At 48.8% G+C, this 18,388-nt stretch overlaps 2 protein-coding genes across 2 annotated transcripts; both read left to right on the forward strand.

The window, feature by feature from the left end:
- Positions 1 to 352: 352 nt before the first annotated feature.
- Positions 353 to 3,452, forward strand: LOC135651383 (cytokinin dehydrogenase 5-like). Its single transcript, XM_065171447.1, has 2 exons — positions 353 to 995; positions 3,220 to 3,452. The coding sequence occupies exons 1-2, from the start codon at positions 353 to 355 to the stop codon at positions 3,450 to 3,452; spliced, it is 876 nt and encodes a 291-aa protein (XP_065027519.1).
- A 2,522-nt stretch (positions 3,453 to 5,974) lies between these two features.
- Positions 5,975 to 8,964, forward strand: LOC135651230 (putative disease resistance RPP13-like protein 1). Its single transcript, XM_065171157.1, has 2 exons — positions 5,975 to 8,627; positions 8,714 to 8,964. Exon 1 carries the CDS (start codon positions 5,998 to 6,000, stop codon positions 8,608 to 8,610), a length of 2,613 nt encoding a protein of 870 aa, XP_065027229.1. The 5' UTR covers positions 5,975 to 5,997; the 3' UTR covers positions 8,611 to 8,627; positions 8,714 to 8,964.
- Positions 8,965 to 18,388: the final 9,424 nt, after the last annotated feature.

Here is an 18,388-nt window from a genome sequence, read left to right on the forward strand (position 1 = left end):
CCAGCAGCGACTTCTAGGGCTGTTCTGGCCCCGAGCGGCTCGGCCCACGCGCGTCTCGCCCGCGTCGGCCCCCACGCGCGCGTCTCGCCCGCGTCGGCCCCGCGCGTCTCGCCCGCGTTAGCCCCCACGCGCGCGTCTCGCCCGCGTCGGCCCCACGTGCGCGGCCAGCCCGAGCGCCTCGGCCCCTCGGCCCCGCGCGCCTCAGCCCGCGCGTCCCGGCTCCTCAGCCCCCACGCGCGCGGCTCGGCCCCTCGGTCCCACGCGCGCGGCCCGCTGGTTGCCGGTCTCCGCCAGGGGACACAGCCACTCGATCAAGGGCCAGACGCTGTCGCCGGATGGCGTCGTGGTCCAGATGAGTCGCGGCCGGATCGCGTCCCGCCCAGAGCCGACGTGCTCGCCGTCCACGGGCGAGTACTATGTCGACGCCTCGGGGGGTGATCTCCAGGTCGATGTGTTGAACTGGACGCTAGCCAACGGCGGCCTTGCGCCCAAGTCGTGGACCGACTACCTCTACTTGTCGGTTGGCAGCACTCTCTCCAACGCCGGCGTAAGCGGGCAAGCCTTTCACCACGGACCTCAGATCAGCAATGTCCACGAGCTCGATATGGTCACAGGCAAGGGCGAGCTGATAACATGCTCAGAAGATCAGAACTCAGAGCTGTTCCATGGAGTTCTCGGTGGTCTGGGACAGTTTGGGATCATCATCAGAGCCCGGATTGCACTGGAGACAGCTCCTCACGGGGTGAGATGGATCCGAGTACTGTACTCCGACTTCGCGGCCTTCACCAGAGACCAGGAGCAGCTCGTCTCGCTCCACAGCGCCCACCGGAGCGAAAGGTTCGACTACATCGAAGGCTTCGTCATCATTGATGAAAGCCTCATCAACAACTGGAGGTCGTCCTTCTTCTCCCCCAAGAACCATGTTAAGGTAAGCTCTGTTCACTCCAACACGCTGCTGCCTCGCTGCCTCGGCTCCTCGGCCTCGTGCGCAGCCGGCAAGCAGCCTCGCTGTCTCGGCCTCTCGGCATCATGCGCAGCCAACATGCTGCTGCCTCGGCCTCATGCGCAGCCAGCAAGCAGCCTCGCTGCCTTGGCCACTCGGCCTCATGCGCAGCCAGCACGCTGCCTCGGCCACTCGGCCTCATGCGCAGCCAACATGCTGCTGCCTCGGCCTCATGCGCAGCCAACACGCTGCCTCGGCCACCCGGCCTCATGCGCAGCAAGTAGCACGCTGCCTTGCTGTCTCGCTGCCTCGGCTCCTCGGCCTCACGCGCAGCCAGCAAGCAGCCTCGCTGCCTCGGCTCCTCGGCCTCGTGCGCAGCCAGCAAGCAGCCACGCTGCCTCGGCCACTCGGCCTCATGCGCAGCCAGCGCGCTGCCTCGGCCACTCGGCCCCTTGCGCAGCAAGCACTACGCTGCCTCGGCTCCTCAGCCTCATGCGCAGCAAGTAGCACGCTGCCTTGCTGCCTCGCTGCCTCGGCTCCTCAGCCTCACACGCAGCCAGCAAGCAGCCTCGCTGCCTTGGCCACTCGGCCTCATGCGCAGCCAGCACGCTGCCTCGGCCACTCGGCCTCATGCGCAGCAAGCACTACGCTGCCTCGGCTCCTCAGCCTCATGCGCAGCAAGTAGCATGCTGCCTAGCTGCCTCGCTGCCTCGGCTCCTCGGCCTCACACGCAGCCAGCAAGCAGCCTCGCTGCCTTGGCCACTCGGCCTCATGCGCAGCCAGCACGCTGCCTCGGCCACTCGGCCTCATGCGCAGCAAGCACTACGCTGCCTCGGCTCCTCAGCCTCATGCGCAGCAAGTAGCACGCTGCCTTGCTGCCTCGCTGCCTCGGCTCCTCGGCCTCACACGCAGCCAGCAAGCAGCCTCGCTGCCTTGGCCACTCGGCCTCATGCGCAGCCAACATGCTGCTGCCTCGGCCTCATGCGCAGCCAGCAAGCAGCCTCGCTGCCTTGGCCACTCGGCCTCATGCGCAGCCAGCATGCTGCCTCGGCCACTCGGCCTTATGCGCAGCCAACATGCTGCTGCCTCGGCCTCATGCGCAGCCAACACGCTGCCTCGGCCACCCGGCCTCATGCGCAGCAAGTAGCACGCTGCCTTGTTGCCTCGCTGCCTCGGCTCCTCGGCCTCACACGCAGCCAGCAAGCTGCCTCGCTGCCTTGGCCACTCGGCCTCATGCGCAGCAAGCACTACGCTGCCTCGGCTCCTCAGCCTCATGCGCAGCAAGTAGCATGCTGCCTTGCTGCCTCGCTGCCTCGGCTCCTCGGCCTCACACGCAGCCAGCAAGCAGCCTCGCTGCCTTGGCCACTCGGCCTCATGCGCAGCCCGCACGCAGCCTCGGCTACTCGGCCCCTTGCGCGGCAAGCACTGCGCTGCCTCGGCCTCGGCCTCATGCGCAGCCAGCACGCTGCCTTACTGCCTCGGCTCCTCAGCCTCATGCGCAGCAAGCAGCCTCGCTGCCTCGGCCACTCGGCCTCATGCGCAGCAAGCAGCCTCGCTGCCTCGGCTCCTCGGCCTCACACGCAGCCAGCAAGCAGCCTCGCTGCCTCGGCTCCTCGGCCTCACACGCAGCCAGCAAGCAGCCTCGCTGCCTCGGCCACTCGGCCTCATGCGCAGCCCGCACGCAGCCTCGGCCACTCGGCCTCGGCCTCATGCGCAGCCAGCACGCTGCCTTACTGCCTCGCTGCCTCGGCTCCTCAGCCTCATGCGCAGCAAGCAGCCTCGCTGCCTTGGCCACTCGGCCTCATGCGCAGCCCGCACGCTGCCTCGGCCACTCGGCCTCATGCGCAGCCAGCACGCTGCCTTACTGCCTTGCTGCCTCGCTGCCTCGGCTCCTCGGCCTCACACGCAGCCAGCAAGCAGCCTCGCTGCCTTGGCCACTGGGCCTCATGCGCAGCCAGCACGCTGCCTTACTGCCTTGCTGCCTCGCTGCCTCGGCTCCTCGGCCTCACACGCAGCCAGCAAGCAGCCTCGCTGCCTTGGCCACTCGGCCTCATGCGCAGCCCGCACGCTGCCTCTCGGCCTCATGCGCAGCCCGCACGCTGCCGCAGCTCCTCAGCCTCATGCGCAGCCAGCATGCTACCTTACTGCCTTGCTGCCTCGCTGCCTCGGCTCCTCGGCCTCGTGCGCAGCCAGCAAGCAGCCCCGCTGCCTCGGCCCCTCGGCCACGTGCGCAGCCAACACGCTGCCTCAGCTGCCTCGGCCCCATGTGTGGCCAGCCCGCGTCAGCTCCTCGGCTGACGGCGCAACCTACTGCCTCGGCCCCTCGGCCTCATGCGCAGCCAAGACGCTGCAGCCAGCACCCTGCCTCGGCTCCTCGGCAGCCCGCTGCCTCGGCCCCTCGGCCACGTGCACAGCCAACACGCTGCCGAGATCTACCTCAACGCGGCCTGCCCTCCCGAGCAGCGCCCGCTCGGTCGCAGCCTGCCTGCGCCGAGCTCCTCGGTCATAATCACTGCCGAGATCTACCTCGACGCGGCCTGTCCGCCTCTATCGTGTACCTCGGCCGCATGGTGCCCGAGTCCACGTCCTCGCGTCCTGCCTGCCTGCGTCGTGCTACTCGGTCGCATGGCCCTTGTGACCACGCCTGAGCGGTCTGCCCGCCTGCGTCGTGCTCCTCGGTCGCGTAATGCCCGAGACCACACCTGCGCCGCCAACCGCCTGCGTCGTGCTCCTTGGCTCTATGTTCCCGAGACAGACCAGTGCCGCCAGTACGCCCGCGTCGTGCCCCCTCGGCTCCATAAACCCCGAGACACGTCTGCACGGCCAGCCTGCCCGCGCCGAACTCCTCGGCCATATCCACTACCTTGACCCACCTCGGCGCGGCCCGACCGCCTGTCGTGTTCCTCAGCCGCGTGGTGCCCGAGGCCACGTCCTCGCATCCTGCCCGCCTGATCGTGCTACTCGGTCGCATGGCCCTTGCGACCACGCCTGCGCGGTCTGCCCGCCTGCGTCGTGCTCCTCGGTCGCGTAATGCCCGAGACCACACCTGCGCCGCCAGCCGCCTACGTCGTGCTCCTTGGCTCCATGTTCCCGAGATAGACCAGTGCCGCCAGTACGCCCGCGTCGTGCCCCTCGGCTCCATAAACCCCGAGACACGTCTGCACGGCCAGCCTGCCCGCGCCGAACTCCTCGGCCATATCCACTACCTTGCCCGCCTGGGTCCTTCTCCTCGGTCGCGTAATGCCCGAGGCTCACCAGCGCGGTCAGCTCGCTTGGGTCCTTCTCCTCGGTCGCGTAATGCCCGAGGCTCACCAGTGCGGTCAGCCCGCCTAGGTCCCACCACCTCGGTCGCGTAATGCCCGAGGCTCACCAGCGCGGTCAGCCCGCCTGGGTCCTACTCCTCGGTCGCGTAATGCCCGAGGCACACCAGCGCGGTCAGCCCGCCTGGGTCCTGCTCCTCGGTCGCGTAATGCCCGAGGCTCACCAGCGCGGTCAGCCCGCCTGGGTCCTACTCCTCGGTCGCGTAATGCCCGAGGCTCGCCAGCGCGGTCAGCCCGCCCGGGTCTTCTTCCTCGGTCGCGTAATGCCCGAGGCACCCCAGCGCGGTCAGCCCGCCTGGGTCCTTCTCCTCGGTCGCGTAATGCCCGAGGCACCCTAGCGCGGCCAGCCCGCCCGGGTCTTCCTCCTCGGTCGCGTAATGCCCGAGGCACCCCAGCGCGGTCAGCCCGCCCGGGTCTTCCTCCTCGGTCGCGTAATGCCCGAGGCTCACCAGCGCGGTCAGCCCGCCTGGGTCCTACTCCTCGGACGCGTAATGCCCGAGGCTCACCAGCGCCGTCAGCCCGCCTGGGTCCTTCTCCTCGGTCGCGTAATGCCCGAGGCTCACCAGCGCGGTCAGCTCGCCTGGGTCCTTCTCCTCGGTCGCGTAATGCCCGAGGCACCCCAGCGCGGCCAGCCCGCCCGGGTCTTCCTCCTCGGTCGCGTAATGCCCGAGGCACCCCAGCGCGGTCAGCCTGCCCGGGTCTTCCTCCTCGGTCGTGTAATGCCCGAGGCTCACCAGCGCGGTCAGCCCGCCTGGGTCCTACTCCTCGGTCACGTAATGCCCGAGGCTCACCAGCGCGGTCAGCCCGCCTGGGTCCTTCTCCTCGGTCGCGTAATGCCCGAGGCTCACCAGCGCGGTCAGCTCGCCTGGGTCCTTCTCCTCGGTCGCGTAATGCCCGAGGCTCACCAGCGCGGTCAACTCGCCTGGGTCTTGCTCCTCGGTCGCGTAATGCCCGAGGCTCACCAGCGCGGTCAGCTCGCCTGGGTCCTTCTCCTCGGTCGCGTAATGCCCGAGGCTCACCAGCGCGGTCAACTCGCCTGGGTCTTGCTCCTCGGTCGCGTAATGCCCGAGGCTCACCAGCGCGGTCAGCCCGCCTGGGTCCTGCTCCTCGGTCGCGTAATGCCCGAGGCACACCAGCGCGGCCACCCCGCCCGCGTCATGCCCCCCGGATCCGCATGAACAGCCCACCTGAAGTAAGAAGCCATGCATCGAGCTCCCCGCATGCAAAAACCGACGCATAGCTCCTTTCGAGGGGGGCATATGATAGGGATAAAAGTGGCGATGTGACACGCCATCCCCCTGAGCGACATGCTGCCCGAGGCTCACCATACCCTGCAGTAGCTCAGCCTCCCACGCAACCCGAGTGGCAATGCCAGACGCCACCGAAGGTACAGTCCTGCCCTGCAGACAGCTGTGTCAGGTAACATCTAATCTCCTCCATAAATACCCATGAGCCCTAAGCAAAGGGGGAGACTCTCAACGCACTCAACACACGGAGGTTTCTCCTCCTCCTAAACCTCCTCCACATCTTTCACTGACTTGATCGTCGAAGGGGTCGGGTCGAGCACCCCGACCCGACCTTTGTGCAGGTGCGACACCTTTGGAGATCACTGCCTCTGGAGATCCAGCAGACTCGAGGGGCTCCCCCACCCGTTGACCACCGCCTTCCGGACCCGGACCAAGCCGTGACGGCCCCAGGGCCACGGCTGAACAGTTACTCACCGTAACAGTTGGAATGGGTGGAATCGGGAAAACTACTCTAGCAAGTAAAATATATAATGATGGAAGGATCAAAGCAAACTTTCCTATCCAAAAGTGGTTGTATATCTCAAAGGATTATTCGGAGATCAAGTTACTCAGAAAGTTAATTCGGTGTGCCGGAGATGAAACCAAAGCAGAATCTTTTGAGGAAGACAACAGAGCAGAATTGGAGCCCAAACTTGCCTCGCTCCTTACTAAAAATTTATTTCTCGTGTTGGACGACGTGTGGAGTCCAAATGTATGGACTGATTTCCTGAGGAAACCACTAAGTAAAGGAGTAGGTAGCAGCACGATCTTAGTTACCACTCGAAACGAAACAGTGTTAAGAGGTATGAAAGCCTATATGCACCGAGCTGAGAAAATGGATGATAACAGCGGGTGGCTGTTGCTTGGGAAGACGGTATTCGAAGCTGGGGAGGAGGATGACATGCGTAGGTTGGAGGAAGTAGGTAGGAAAATTGTTAGAAAATGTGATGGACTTCCTCTTGCTATCAAAGCTATTGCAGGGGTTCTAATTTCCAAGGACAGAAGCACAGCGGAGTGGGAACAAGTCCTCGAGAATGACGCATGGAGTACGAACCGTCAGATCGACGAAGAAGTTCCAAGGGCTTTGCACTTGAGCTACGAGGATCTACCATCTCATCTGAAACAATGCTTTCTTTATTGCTCGTTCTTCACCTGGAAGGTTTTTCATTACAATGATATTATTCGGTTTTGGATAGCAGAAGGCCTTATCGTAGAAGCAGAAGGTAGGTTGATGGAAGATGTAGCTGAGGAGTACTATTGGGAACTAGTTTCGAGGAATCTTCTACAAGTGGATCCATCGTATATAAACAGGATCATGTTTTGTATCCATGACCATTTACGAGCGCTCGCTACATACTTGATGAAAGACGAAGGATTTTCGATTACAGTTGGTCAAAGATTAGATATAAAAGCCAACGCGAAGATTCGTCGGTTGTTGATATTTAACATGGGAATAAAATTAGTACTGTCGGATCACATCATAGAAAAGAAATGTTTGAGAACTTTAGTGATCAGAGACTCCCACTCAACCATCACAATTGAGGATAATGTACTCGAAGGGTTACCAAATTTACGAGTATTGGATCTTTGTAACACATCAGTCGAGAGAATTCCAAATTGCATCGGAGATCTATTGCACCTAAGATACTTAGATCTTGATATAACAAATATTCATGAGATACCGGAATCAATAGGGTGTCTTGTAAACCTTCAAACTTTGAATATCTCAGGATGTAAACACTTGTACAAACTTCCCATGACCATCACTAGACTATATAATCTAAGGAGTCTCGTTGTCGAAGACACTCCTCTAACTCATGTACCGAAGGGAATCGGGAAATTGATAAATATTAACATACTCCAAGGATTTGTGATCGGTCATGACAATCCGACGAACGAGGTGGACGAGACCGGGTGTGGATTAGAGGAGCTGCAACCTCTTTCCAAGCTAAGATATCTGAGTATATACAGGCTAGAGAGGGCAGTGACGGCAGCGTCGGCACTAGCGGAGAAACGTTCTCTTAGGGAACTAATTTTAAGTTGGATGCCACCAGAAGATGGGGAAGATGGAGATGCCACCGATAGTGGTGAGGATAGAAGAGCAACAACATGGAGAAAAGAGGAGCAAATCCAGATGGGAGCCGAGAAGATATGTAATGAACTCTCTCCTCCTTCAAGCTTACGAACTCTTGTCATCGTACGATTCCCGGGTCGACAATTCCCAAACTGGATGATGTCGTCCTCCCTGGGCGAATCACTCCCTAACCTGCAATACTTGTATCTTTCGGTGTTCCCATCATGCGCAGAGCTCCCTCCTCTGGGCATGCTGCCCCTGCTGAAATATCTTAAGATCATAGGAGCCAAAGCGGTCATGACCATTGGGCCTGAGTTTCTCGGCCACAGTTTCCCGGGAACTTGTGCATTTCCCAAACTTGAGTATTTGGAGATCAACGACATGCCCAACTGGGAAGAATGGTCACTATGCGGTGTGGAGGAAGGTGGTCACAGAACACACCTGAAGCTGTTTCCCAATCTAAAGGAATGTTGTCTCGTAGACTGTCCCAAACTGAGAGCTCTTCCAGAAGGCCTATCCCACGCTACCAACTTGAAGGAATTGCACATTTGGGGAGCTCACAACTTGAGAGAAGTAACAAAGCTCCGCTTGAGTTACAAGCTGTCTGTCACAGATAACAAGATGCTGAACAGAATATCCAACGTTGCCATGAAGTATCTGGAGGTGGAGGATTGCCCCAATCTAGAGTACGTGGATAATCTCGACAAGCTGCAGCACCTGGTCCTGACATGTCCGGAACATATGGATCAGCTTCCCCCGTGGTTATCCCGCTTAATTGATCAACAGCGCCCTAATTCTGCACAATGGAGTTTCCGCAAACTTGAAGTGTACTGCAACATAGTGCTGCTAAGGAGCTGTCTCAATGGCAACGAGCATTGGAACATCATCCAACGGATTCCAGATGTCAAATTTCAAACTGATTCCGAAGAATACATGCGATACATCAAGGATCCATATAAGTATGACACAAATGTACCTCCAGAATAAGGGCATTGGTGTTCCTTGTAAGTCATTTTCTTGGTTCTATCCGATAACTGAGCTATATATGTGTGTATATATTCTCTTAATTCTTTTGTTGATTTCTTTGCAGGGTCAAAGAAAGGTCTCTGCGCCAGTTTATGCTTCCTTTATATAATATTTTGCGAATAAAGGTATTTGATGCCGGGATTTAATGGTTTCATCTTTTTATTATTTATTTATGATAAGTTTTGATTAACATATGAATCACGGTGTTTATTGGACTGTGGGTTGCTTATATCAGATTATCATTAAGTTTTTCTGAGTGTGCGGTTGAAACATGATGGATCGGTTATTGATTAAATTATATAATTAATCTATTAAGATCACTGTATGTTTAGATTATTTTCTATGTTATTTGGATTGAAATATTGAGAATTCTTACCGAGTTGTTAAATCTATTGTACATCCTATCCTATGGGTTGATTTATCATGAATTAGATTATGTGATAATTATGAAATCTAGTTTATTTTGATTCTGCCCTTGCAATCAAAATCTACATAATTATAACATTGTACTATCCGCTGGATTGGAAGCGTTACACACCACCTCGTTCATCGTCTACCAGGTCAATAATGAATTCAGAAGCCACTCTGTTTAGTCATTGTGGTGTTGGGTTGCAGCAACCCTCAACTTCGTTCTCGTACCGACATATGGATGACCTTCTTTCTTAGTACATGGCATGGAATGCATTCCATGACCTCGTTTATTACATTCATATTTTTCCTTCTCATGTAAATGTATTCGGGATCAATATATATATTCGTTCGTTGGAAACCTGAAATTAATATGATTTAGCTGGTCTTAGTTACTCTTTGGAACGCTTGTAAGCCTTAACTCCGGTCCATTGGAAGTATGAAATTAATATGAGTCTGCAGCGAAGGTTGGAAGCTATCAGATATTACGTTCAAGATGTGGAGCGGTAGGAGCATCGCCACCGAGCTACGAGGATTTACCATCTCGTCTAAAACAATTTTTTCTTTATTGTTCTTTCTCTACGAAGGTCTTTCTGTATTACAAGGGTATTGCTCCGTTTTGGATGGCTGAAGGCTTTATTGTAGAACGAGGAGGTAGGTAGGTTGATGGAAGATGTAGCCGATGAGTGCCGTGGGCTAGAACTAGTTTGGAGGAACCTTCTGCAGGTAGATTCGATATTTTTCTTTGCATGACCATCTACCATCTCTCTGGATGCAAACTCGACGAGTTTAAGTTGGATGCCACCGGAAGATGGGGGAGGAGGAGATAGAGGGAAAGGTGACAAGCCCAAGAAAGGTTTAGGGAACAGTTCATTGACTGGAACAAGTTCGTGGACTTGGAACCGATTCACAGACCCGAACTGATCTAAAGTTTTATTAGGACAAAATTGGTATTAAAAAAAAATGAAATGTCCATACTACCTAATAAAAAATGATTCTAAGAGTGTCCTAACCCTTTTTTCTATCTTTTTTTTATTATCCAATAAAAATAAAGTATCCTTCAATCAATGATCATGTTGTATGTAGATTTCTATAGACAACCCTAAAAGATGACTTATAATATAACATCTTATTGATAATCCAAAAACTAATATCTTTCAGATTGTTACAAAAATACCCAGAATATCATCTTCCGAGCATTTAACCAAACATGTTAAATCGATCCAACAAATATCAAAAATTATTTCTCACCACCTCTTCAATCTTCATAAAGTTTCATTTGATTATTTATTTATTTATTTTTAATTATTTTGTATCTCCAACAATGATAGATGCTTTGATGATTAAGAAGAGAATAACAACAACAACAACAATAATATAATTAGATTTAAAAAAAATTGTTAGAATTAAATAGTAAATTGAGGACATTTATATCCATTTGCATAGGATATGTTAAGAATATCAAAAGTTATTAAAATGAAATTGTTCGATAGCAAAAATGAATTGAATATAAATCTTCTACTTTTATTTATTTTTATTCTATATTTTATTATCACATGAATATTAGATTTGAATTAAATTATACCACCTATTTTAAATACTTGATAGTGGGGGCATAGTTTTTAATAGTGGAGATATCTATTTTAAATAATTAAATTATTGCTCGTCATACAAGTTTCATACTATACTTCAAGAGTACATCCATAGTATGAATTTATTGGTACGATATCAATTTTTTTAGAATTATACTTTTCGAAATATTTTTAGAATGCTCATACTTTTTTTTTCTAAAACAACGTTTCTAGTCTAATGAAAAAAATCATTTAATCTCTTTTTTCGTTAGACCCGCTAATACCTCCATCGTCCCATAGCCACCGTTGGCCACCCTCCTCTACGGCATACAAGCAGGATTGTCTCTTTTGTTATAGCCCTCATGCTTACCCTCCTCCATTATATACGAGGTTATTCTCTATCAGTGGACGAATATCGTTATCATAGACCATTAGGTTATGACGAGGGCGACGACAAAGACGATGGCCGATGGGTTAGACTAAATGGAGGGGACAGCTGACGAAAGGATAAAATTATCATTTAGAAAAATTCTGTTTCGAAATCTTTTTAAAATAGAAGCGCTGTGAGAAATTAAAAAAAAATAAAGAAGCGCTATGAGAAATTATCATTTAGAAGCTCTGTTTCGAATTCGTTCCTTTCCAATATTTCGCCATCCGTCCTCTGCGCCGAGTCGCTGGTTATACACAGTTGTTTCACAGATTCTTTGAATCGACTCCTTGCAGATTTTTCGAACTCAGCAAACACAGCTGTTCAGCGTGTCCTGCGATCTCTGTTTCCGAGACTTCGCCCCGCAACTCCTCCGTCCACTCCGCTGAGCTGCTGGGTCTCATCTTCATCTAAAACTTGAACAGTTGCACACACTTCCCAGATACCGCGACTTCTACTTCCGAGATTTCGCCATGTGACTCTGCCGTCTTCTCCGTTGAGCTACTCGTCTTATTTGTCTCAGATCTCGGAAGACTAAGAAAGTAGATGATAAGGTAATCTGATTTCTGACGGCTACTGCATGGATCACCTTAGGAAACAATTCCATGTTGTTCCTCGGTCGATTAACTTCTGTCGTTAGGGGCCGGGCCGCTCGTACGATTTCATGACTCGACCAATGACCGGAGATTTCTGGTATCTAATGCAACAAAACATGCACAGTGGAAAGAAACATAGATACTGCTGCATGCGAGTGCGCTCTCATCTTAAAATTATAGCTACCGGTTTGAATGCAGACAGACGAGCGTTCCATTTTTTTTGTTTCGCTTGCAAACGGGAACCGGTGAAGGTAAGACTCCATCCTTGACATTTGTCGTAATTTTGTTTGCAGGCGTGGTTTGTTTTAGCCTGTTTGTTCTACTGATGATGCTGCTCTTGGATACAAATATATTTGTGCTCAAGGAACACTTGGCCGTGCAAACAACACATCAAACTTTCTTTCTGAGTGGTGTGGCATTTCCTCGGTTGGTGTCAAAGAGATCATGGCAATGATCCTTAATTTCTTTGTTTCAAGATACCTTAAAGTCGTAACAGAGTTTCTGGAGGGAGAGATGTGCAAGGTGCTAGGTGTGAAGAAGGAGATCAAATCCCTGACGGAAAACTTGGTCAAAATCAGATGTTTGATCCAAGATGCAGAGCGGAAGAGGCGTGGGAGCGCCGTCATTGACAACTGGGTGAGGATGCTGAAAGATCTCATGTACGATGCCGATGATATCATCGATCTCTGCACGATCGAAGGTGGGAAACTTTGGAAGCTCCGCCGGCATCAGCGTCAGCGGTAAGCTCCCCTCTCAGCTTTGTTTCCTCTAGCTTTAAGTGCACTAAATGCCGTCATGAGATCGCTCCCAAAATCGAAGCACTTAATGCTAGACTGAAAGAAATGGCCGAGTTCAATGCCTTGGTGTCTGAGATAGTGTCGGCAACCCAAGAACCCCAACCTCACAAAACAACTACACGGGAGACATCTCCCTTAGAAGTTGAGGAGGACATTGTAGGGGAACAAATTGAAGTAGCTGCCCACAATCTGATTGATGCCATGCTCCAGAAAAATAAGCAAAAGTGTCGTGTTTTTGGGATTGTAGGGATGGGTGGCATCGGAAAGACCACTTTAGCACGTAAAATATACAACGAACAAAGGATCAAGGACAACTTTCCTATCAGTAAATGGTTGTATGTGTCTAAGGATTATTCCGAGATCGAATTACTGAAAGAGCTAGTAAGGTGTGCAGCCGAAGGTGCAGAATCTTTTAAGGGAGAAAGCATGTCAGAATTGGAACCTAAACTCGCCTCTCTCCTGACCAAAAACTTGTTTCTCGTGTTGGACGACGTTTGGAGTGCAACTGTTTGGAATGATTTCCTCAGGAGACCACTAAGTAAAGGAGAAGGCAGCTGCACGATCTTAGTTACCACGAGAAAAGAAAGTGTGTTGATAGGTATCAGACATAGCTATATCCACCAAGTGGAGAAAATGGATGAAAATAGTGGGCGGATGTTGCTTCGGAAGATAGTATTCGAAGCTGGGGAGGAGGATGACATGCGTAGGTAGGAAAATTGTTAGAAAATGTGATGGACTTCCTCTTTCCATTAAAGCTATTGCAGGGGTTTTAGCTTACAAGAACAGAAGCATAGTGAAGTGGGAAGAAGTCCTTGAGAGTGATGCTTGAAGTATGAACAAGATGGAGGATGGAGTACCGGGGGCTTTGAATTTGAGCCACCAGGATTTACCATCTTACCTGAAACAAATGTTTTATCTATTGCTCCTTATACCCAGAGAGAAGTACTATACATTTCAGACAGATCGTTCGGTTTTGGGTGGCTGAAGGCCTTATCGTATAACATGGAAATAATAATAGATTGATGGAACATGTAGCCGAGGAGTACTATTGGGAACTAGTTTCGAGGAATCTGCTACAGCTGGATCCACTGTACGCAGACAATAGCTGTTGCTCTATGCATGAACGTTTACGATCCCTTGGTGCATATTTGATGAGAGACGAAGGGATTTCGATTAGACATGGAGGGGAATTAGATATACAAGCAAACACCAAGATTCGTAGGTTGTCATTTTCTAACATGGGTGACAAATTACTACTCCCCAAACGAATTATGGAACAGGAATGTTTGAGAATTTTAATTCTGAGTCCCCCAGGACCAAGATAATCGACGACGATGGTGCTGAGAAGGTTACCGCACCTACAAGTGTTGGATTTGAGAGATACATCGATCGATAGAATTTCGGATTGCATCGAGGATCCATTGCATCTAAGATACTTAGATCTTCATGGTACAAAGATTAATGATATACCAAAACGATAGGGCGACTTGCAAACATCTAGACTTTGATCGTTTCCCACTGCAACCACTTGCACAGGCTTCCTAATGCTGTCACGAGGCTGCACAGTCTGAGGTGTCTCGATGCTTTCGATACTCCGCTGACTCATGTACCAAAGGGAATCTAAAAGTTAACAAAGCTTAACAATCTTTAAGGATTTGTGGTCGGCCTTGATGACCCAACGAATGAGATGGACGAGGGGTGCGACTTGGAGGAATTGCGAGCGCTTTTCGAGCTAAGATATCTGAGAATATCCAAACTGGAGAGAGCAGTAGCGACGGGATCAGCGTCGGTACTTGCGGAGAAACGCTTCCTTAGTCATCTCCTTTTGAGTTGGATGCATGTCGCGGACGATGGCGAGGATGTTGAAGTCGACGATGACGGTGTAGATGAGGGCGAAGAGAGTGAAGACGAGGAGGAAGAAGAAGATAATGGAGATGGGAACAACATGCATGACCAGGAGGACGAGGAGGAAATCGGGAGAGCAGAGAAGATATATAATGAACTCTCTCCTCCAACAACCCTGAAGACCTTACCATCAACCAATTCTTCGGTCGAAGACTCCCAGGCTGGATGGTGTCACACTCGCTGGACCAATCTTTTGCTAACCTGGAATACTTGAAGCTCTGGCACTTCCCATCATGCACCGAGCTACCTCCTCTAGGCATGTTGCCGCTGCTAAAATATCTGGAGATCATAAGTTTCAAAGCCGTCAAAACCATCGGAGTTGAATTTCTCGGCTGCAGTTTGCCGGTGGGATCTTCCGCATTCCCGAAACTCGAACATTTCAACGACATGCCCAACCGGGAAGAATGGTCGGTAGGCGGGCAGGGAAGACTGTTTCCCAATCTAAAGGAGTGTGTTCTTGCCGACTGCTCCAAGCTGAGAGCTCTTCCGGAAGGCCTATCCCATGGTACCAACTTGAAAGAATTGTACCTCTATGGAGCTCACGACTTAAGAGAAGTCACAAACCTCCGGTTGGATGACGTTCTCAGAGTCGCAGACAACAAGAAGTTGAACAGAATATCCAATGTTTCCGTGAAGTTTTTAGAGGTTCATGGTTGTCCAAATCTGGAGCACCTGGATAGTCTCGACCGGCTGCCACACATAAAACTGATATGTCCACTACAAATGGAGCAGCTTCCGCAGTGGTTCTCGAGTCTAATTGAGCAGTCCCAAAGCATTCCTTCCGCTCAGTGGATCTTTAGAAAATTTGAACTGAAATGCGGCTTAGGATTGCTAAAGAGCTGTCCTTCCGCTCAGTATTGTTTTGATTCGTGCATAATCTCTCATGTATATATATAGAGAGTGGAATAAGGCTGCAAATTAGTTCACTAGATATGTTAGGCTAATCGAATCTGTATTTTTTTGAAGAGGGAACTGACCCTCTCAGCCCAATTGTTTTTTTGTGCTTTTGATCTACAGAGCTTCTTTCTTGTTTCTATTGCTTAGTTAATACATTTCTCTTTTGGAAACACAAACTACATGTTTTTGTGCAATAGAATAAAACATATATGGATTATGGATTAAAGTGTTCAATTGCTTTACATGCCATGGCTTACACAATGAAGCCTTGATTCTCACTTGGTTTAGAAAGCTTAAGCTCAAATTAATAATTACAAATCCATCTAATTTGAAATCTAATCCACCATTGCAACCCTACAAATCACATAATTATCGTACAAGAGATGTAACACTCTTTCCATCATCAATGAGGATTCAAATTTATAAGACAGAAGAAGTTTCTAAGTTAAATTGATATCGAATCAGATGTATACACAAGCAAGTCGTCTTTCCTACATCATATGAGTTCTTGGGTGCCTTCAACAGCATCCCCAAAGCAAGAAGAAAACAACTTTATGTTTTTGTTGACTACTCTGTCATGGTAAGAAACTAAGTTTGAGTTATGACAATCTCAAAAACCAAAAAAAAATCCCTCCTAAATTCTCTATACTCTCTCTCTCTCTCTCTCTCTCTCTCTCTCTCTCTCTCTCTCTCTCTCTCTCTCTCTCTCTCTCAGTTCTTGTGCTTTTGATAATCCTATTGTTCAATTGCCCGATGTAGTGTGAGACAAATATGACTCTTCAATTCTAATAAAGAATTGTTGCTAGCTTTAAGCTCCGTTCAATTTAGAACTGTAATTCTACTCTTCTACGATTACATGCAATGTGGGCTATGCCGTTGATTGGTTGAAATGAGACATCATAGTTCTTCTTCGTTCTTTGCTAGCTGATGTCTGATTAGTGGCTCGATCCCATCTGAAATTTCTAAGAGTGTGATTCAATTTAGTGGAATTAACTTTGGTCGCTTATTATGTGTTTCGTAACAAGAAAATGATACATAATAAATGTGTCTTTTGGCATCAAATCTACTGATTCTTTTGGCATCAATTATTAGCTGACAAGAAGGTAGCTAAAAGACAGTCCTCAGCTCAACACAGACCCACCAAATGGAATCTTATGCCGTGCAAAATGAGTTAATTAGGACGTCAAATATTTAGCATTAGGGAACACAATTTTATATTGTTCAAAGCGTGATAGCCATCTCCACCTAATTTTATGAGAGGGACGTGATGATGGTACTTTTAATATAGTTAGAATTGATAATCAATCGGAACTCACACACACGTCGTAAGAAAAATAGTTCGTTAACTTAAACATCGAAGGATTCACACCAGAGATGATCTGATGTAGTTTTATAACATCCTTCAACTTGAGATATTAAGACGCAAATGAGCAATCAACACTTTGAATTGACGATCAATTCTATTATGATAATATTTGAAAAGCAGGTCATGTTGGATCAAATTCATCATTTTAGATTGATGACCATCTCTAATTTGTTTTTGTCAATTAACCTCTTCTACTTCTTAATTAACATTTTTGGATACTATATTATCCCAAACCCCCCTTAACATATCATGAATAAAGGATAATAAAAATACTGATTTGTCTATTTGTCTCATTGAACATAACAGCTCACAATGTGCTCATTTACTAAAGTATTTAGCACGTCGAAAATATTTTTTTTGTTCTTTTTAGCATGAAAAGATGCATGTAGTCAAGTCCAATTAAAATGTTGTTATTATATTGCATCAGTAATATCAGGACAAAATTTGGTAGGAGTCACTATTGACTTCACATGATGTTAACTCAATAGGCTCCTGAAGAAACTTGTGTGTGTGTGTACTCTTTATGCTTTCTACTCCCGAGAATGAACGAAAGCATCCAACACATTCACCCTGTGGGGATTGTGTTTGCCTCATGCAATAAATAATATTTGCATGGGTTGGTGATACATCTCCATCAGGAAATATTTAGATGTTTGGGACCAGAAACATTAATTTCAACTTGCATGCACCTCTCGAAATGCCCGTACCATATTCTGTATGTCAGTAGGAATTTATGTATGTCTTGGCACACAATACTCCCAAGCAGCCTTCAATCTCCATTGTGATCACTGTTCAGAATAGAGAAATGAGAATGAGGACATTTTGTAATGAATGATTCATAATTCTAGTGCTACTGTTTTAGTGGGTAAGTTACAACAATTTGATTTAAACTACAATTATTTGTGGATTGAGACTTGCATTGATTTAGGCCATTTAACTGCTTGTCAATTGTTGAGCCCTACATAGTTGGAACTAATACATGTAACTCCTCAATCAGTGATGGCTTGTCCTACAAAATCTAATGGGCATCCTCTTAAAGACATGTAGAGATATCAACATAACATGATTAATCTTTAAAATATACTAATTATGGTTGGATTCACATAAATCAAGTCATTGTGATCCATGTAACACATGTAGATTCAAGATAGTGACATGGAATTTGAGTATGCCCTTGAATAAGACACCATCATGGCAACCTATAATTTCAAGCATGTAGCATGCATTTCCTTCAACTTCTTAGCAATAATCTCTTCTGGTTTTACACCACAAGAAAATAATCTCTCTTGTGAGTTCATTTTAGCAACATCTGAAGGGCCAAAATGTCACTTATATCTTCTTCCAAAAACTCCACAATCTCTCTCTCTCTCTCTCTCTCTCTTACTCTCTTAATAGATATTAAGACATTATTGATAAATAACAAGACAATTTCTCTTCCTAGAATAAGTAGAAAAAGACTTATGAATCACATCCCTTAGGGATGATTCTTATAAGAGCATACTTATGGATTGATTGAACAATTATAATAGATGAAATCTGGATAGTAGATGATTCTTAGTTCAGAAAAGAACTTATAATAAGTTCATTGTAATCATTGAAAACAAAAAAATGATAAGAGATCTAATATATATTCAAACATCTCATTAGCTCGACATATCATCCAATCACTTACAATGCTTGACACTATTAATTATAATACTTGACGATTTATATGGTTTTTCAAGTTCGAGTAATTAATTTTATGAATTAACTTACCATTTAATCATGACAAT

This window comes from Musa acuminata, chromosome BXJ3-10, assembly GCF_036884655.1.
Source record: "Musa acuminata AAA Group cultivar baxijiao chromosome BXJ3-10, Cavendish_Baxijiao_AAA, whole genome shotgun sequence".
NCBI classification, from domain to species: Eukaryota; Viridiplantae; Streptophyta; class Magnoliopsida; order Zingiberales; family Musaceae; genus Musa; species Musa acuminata.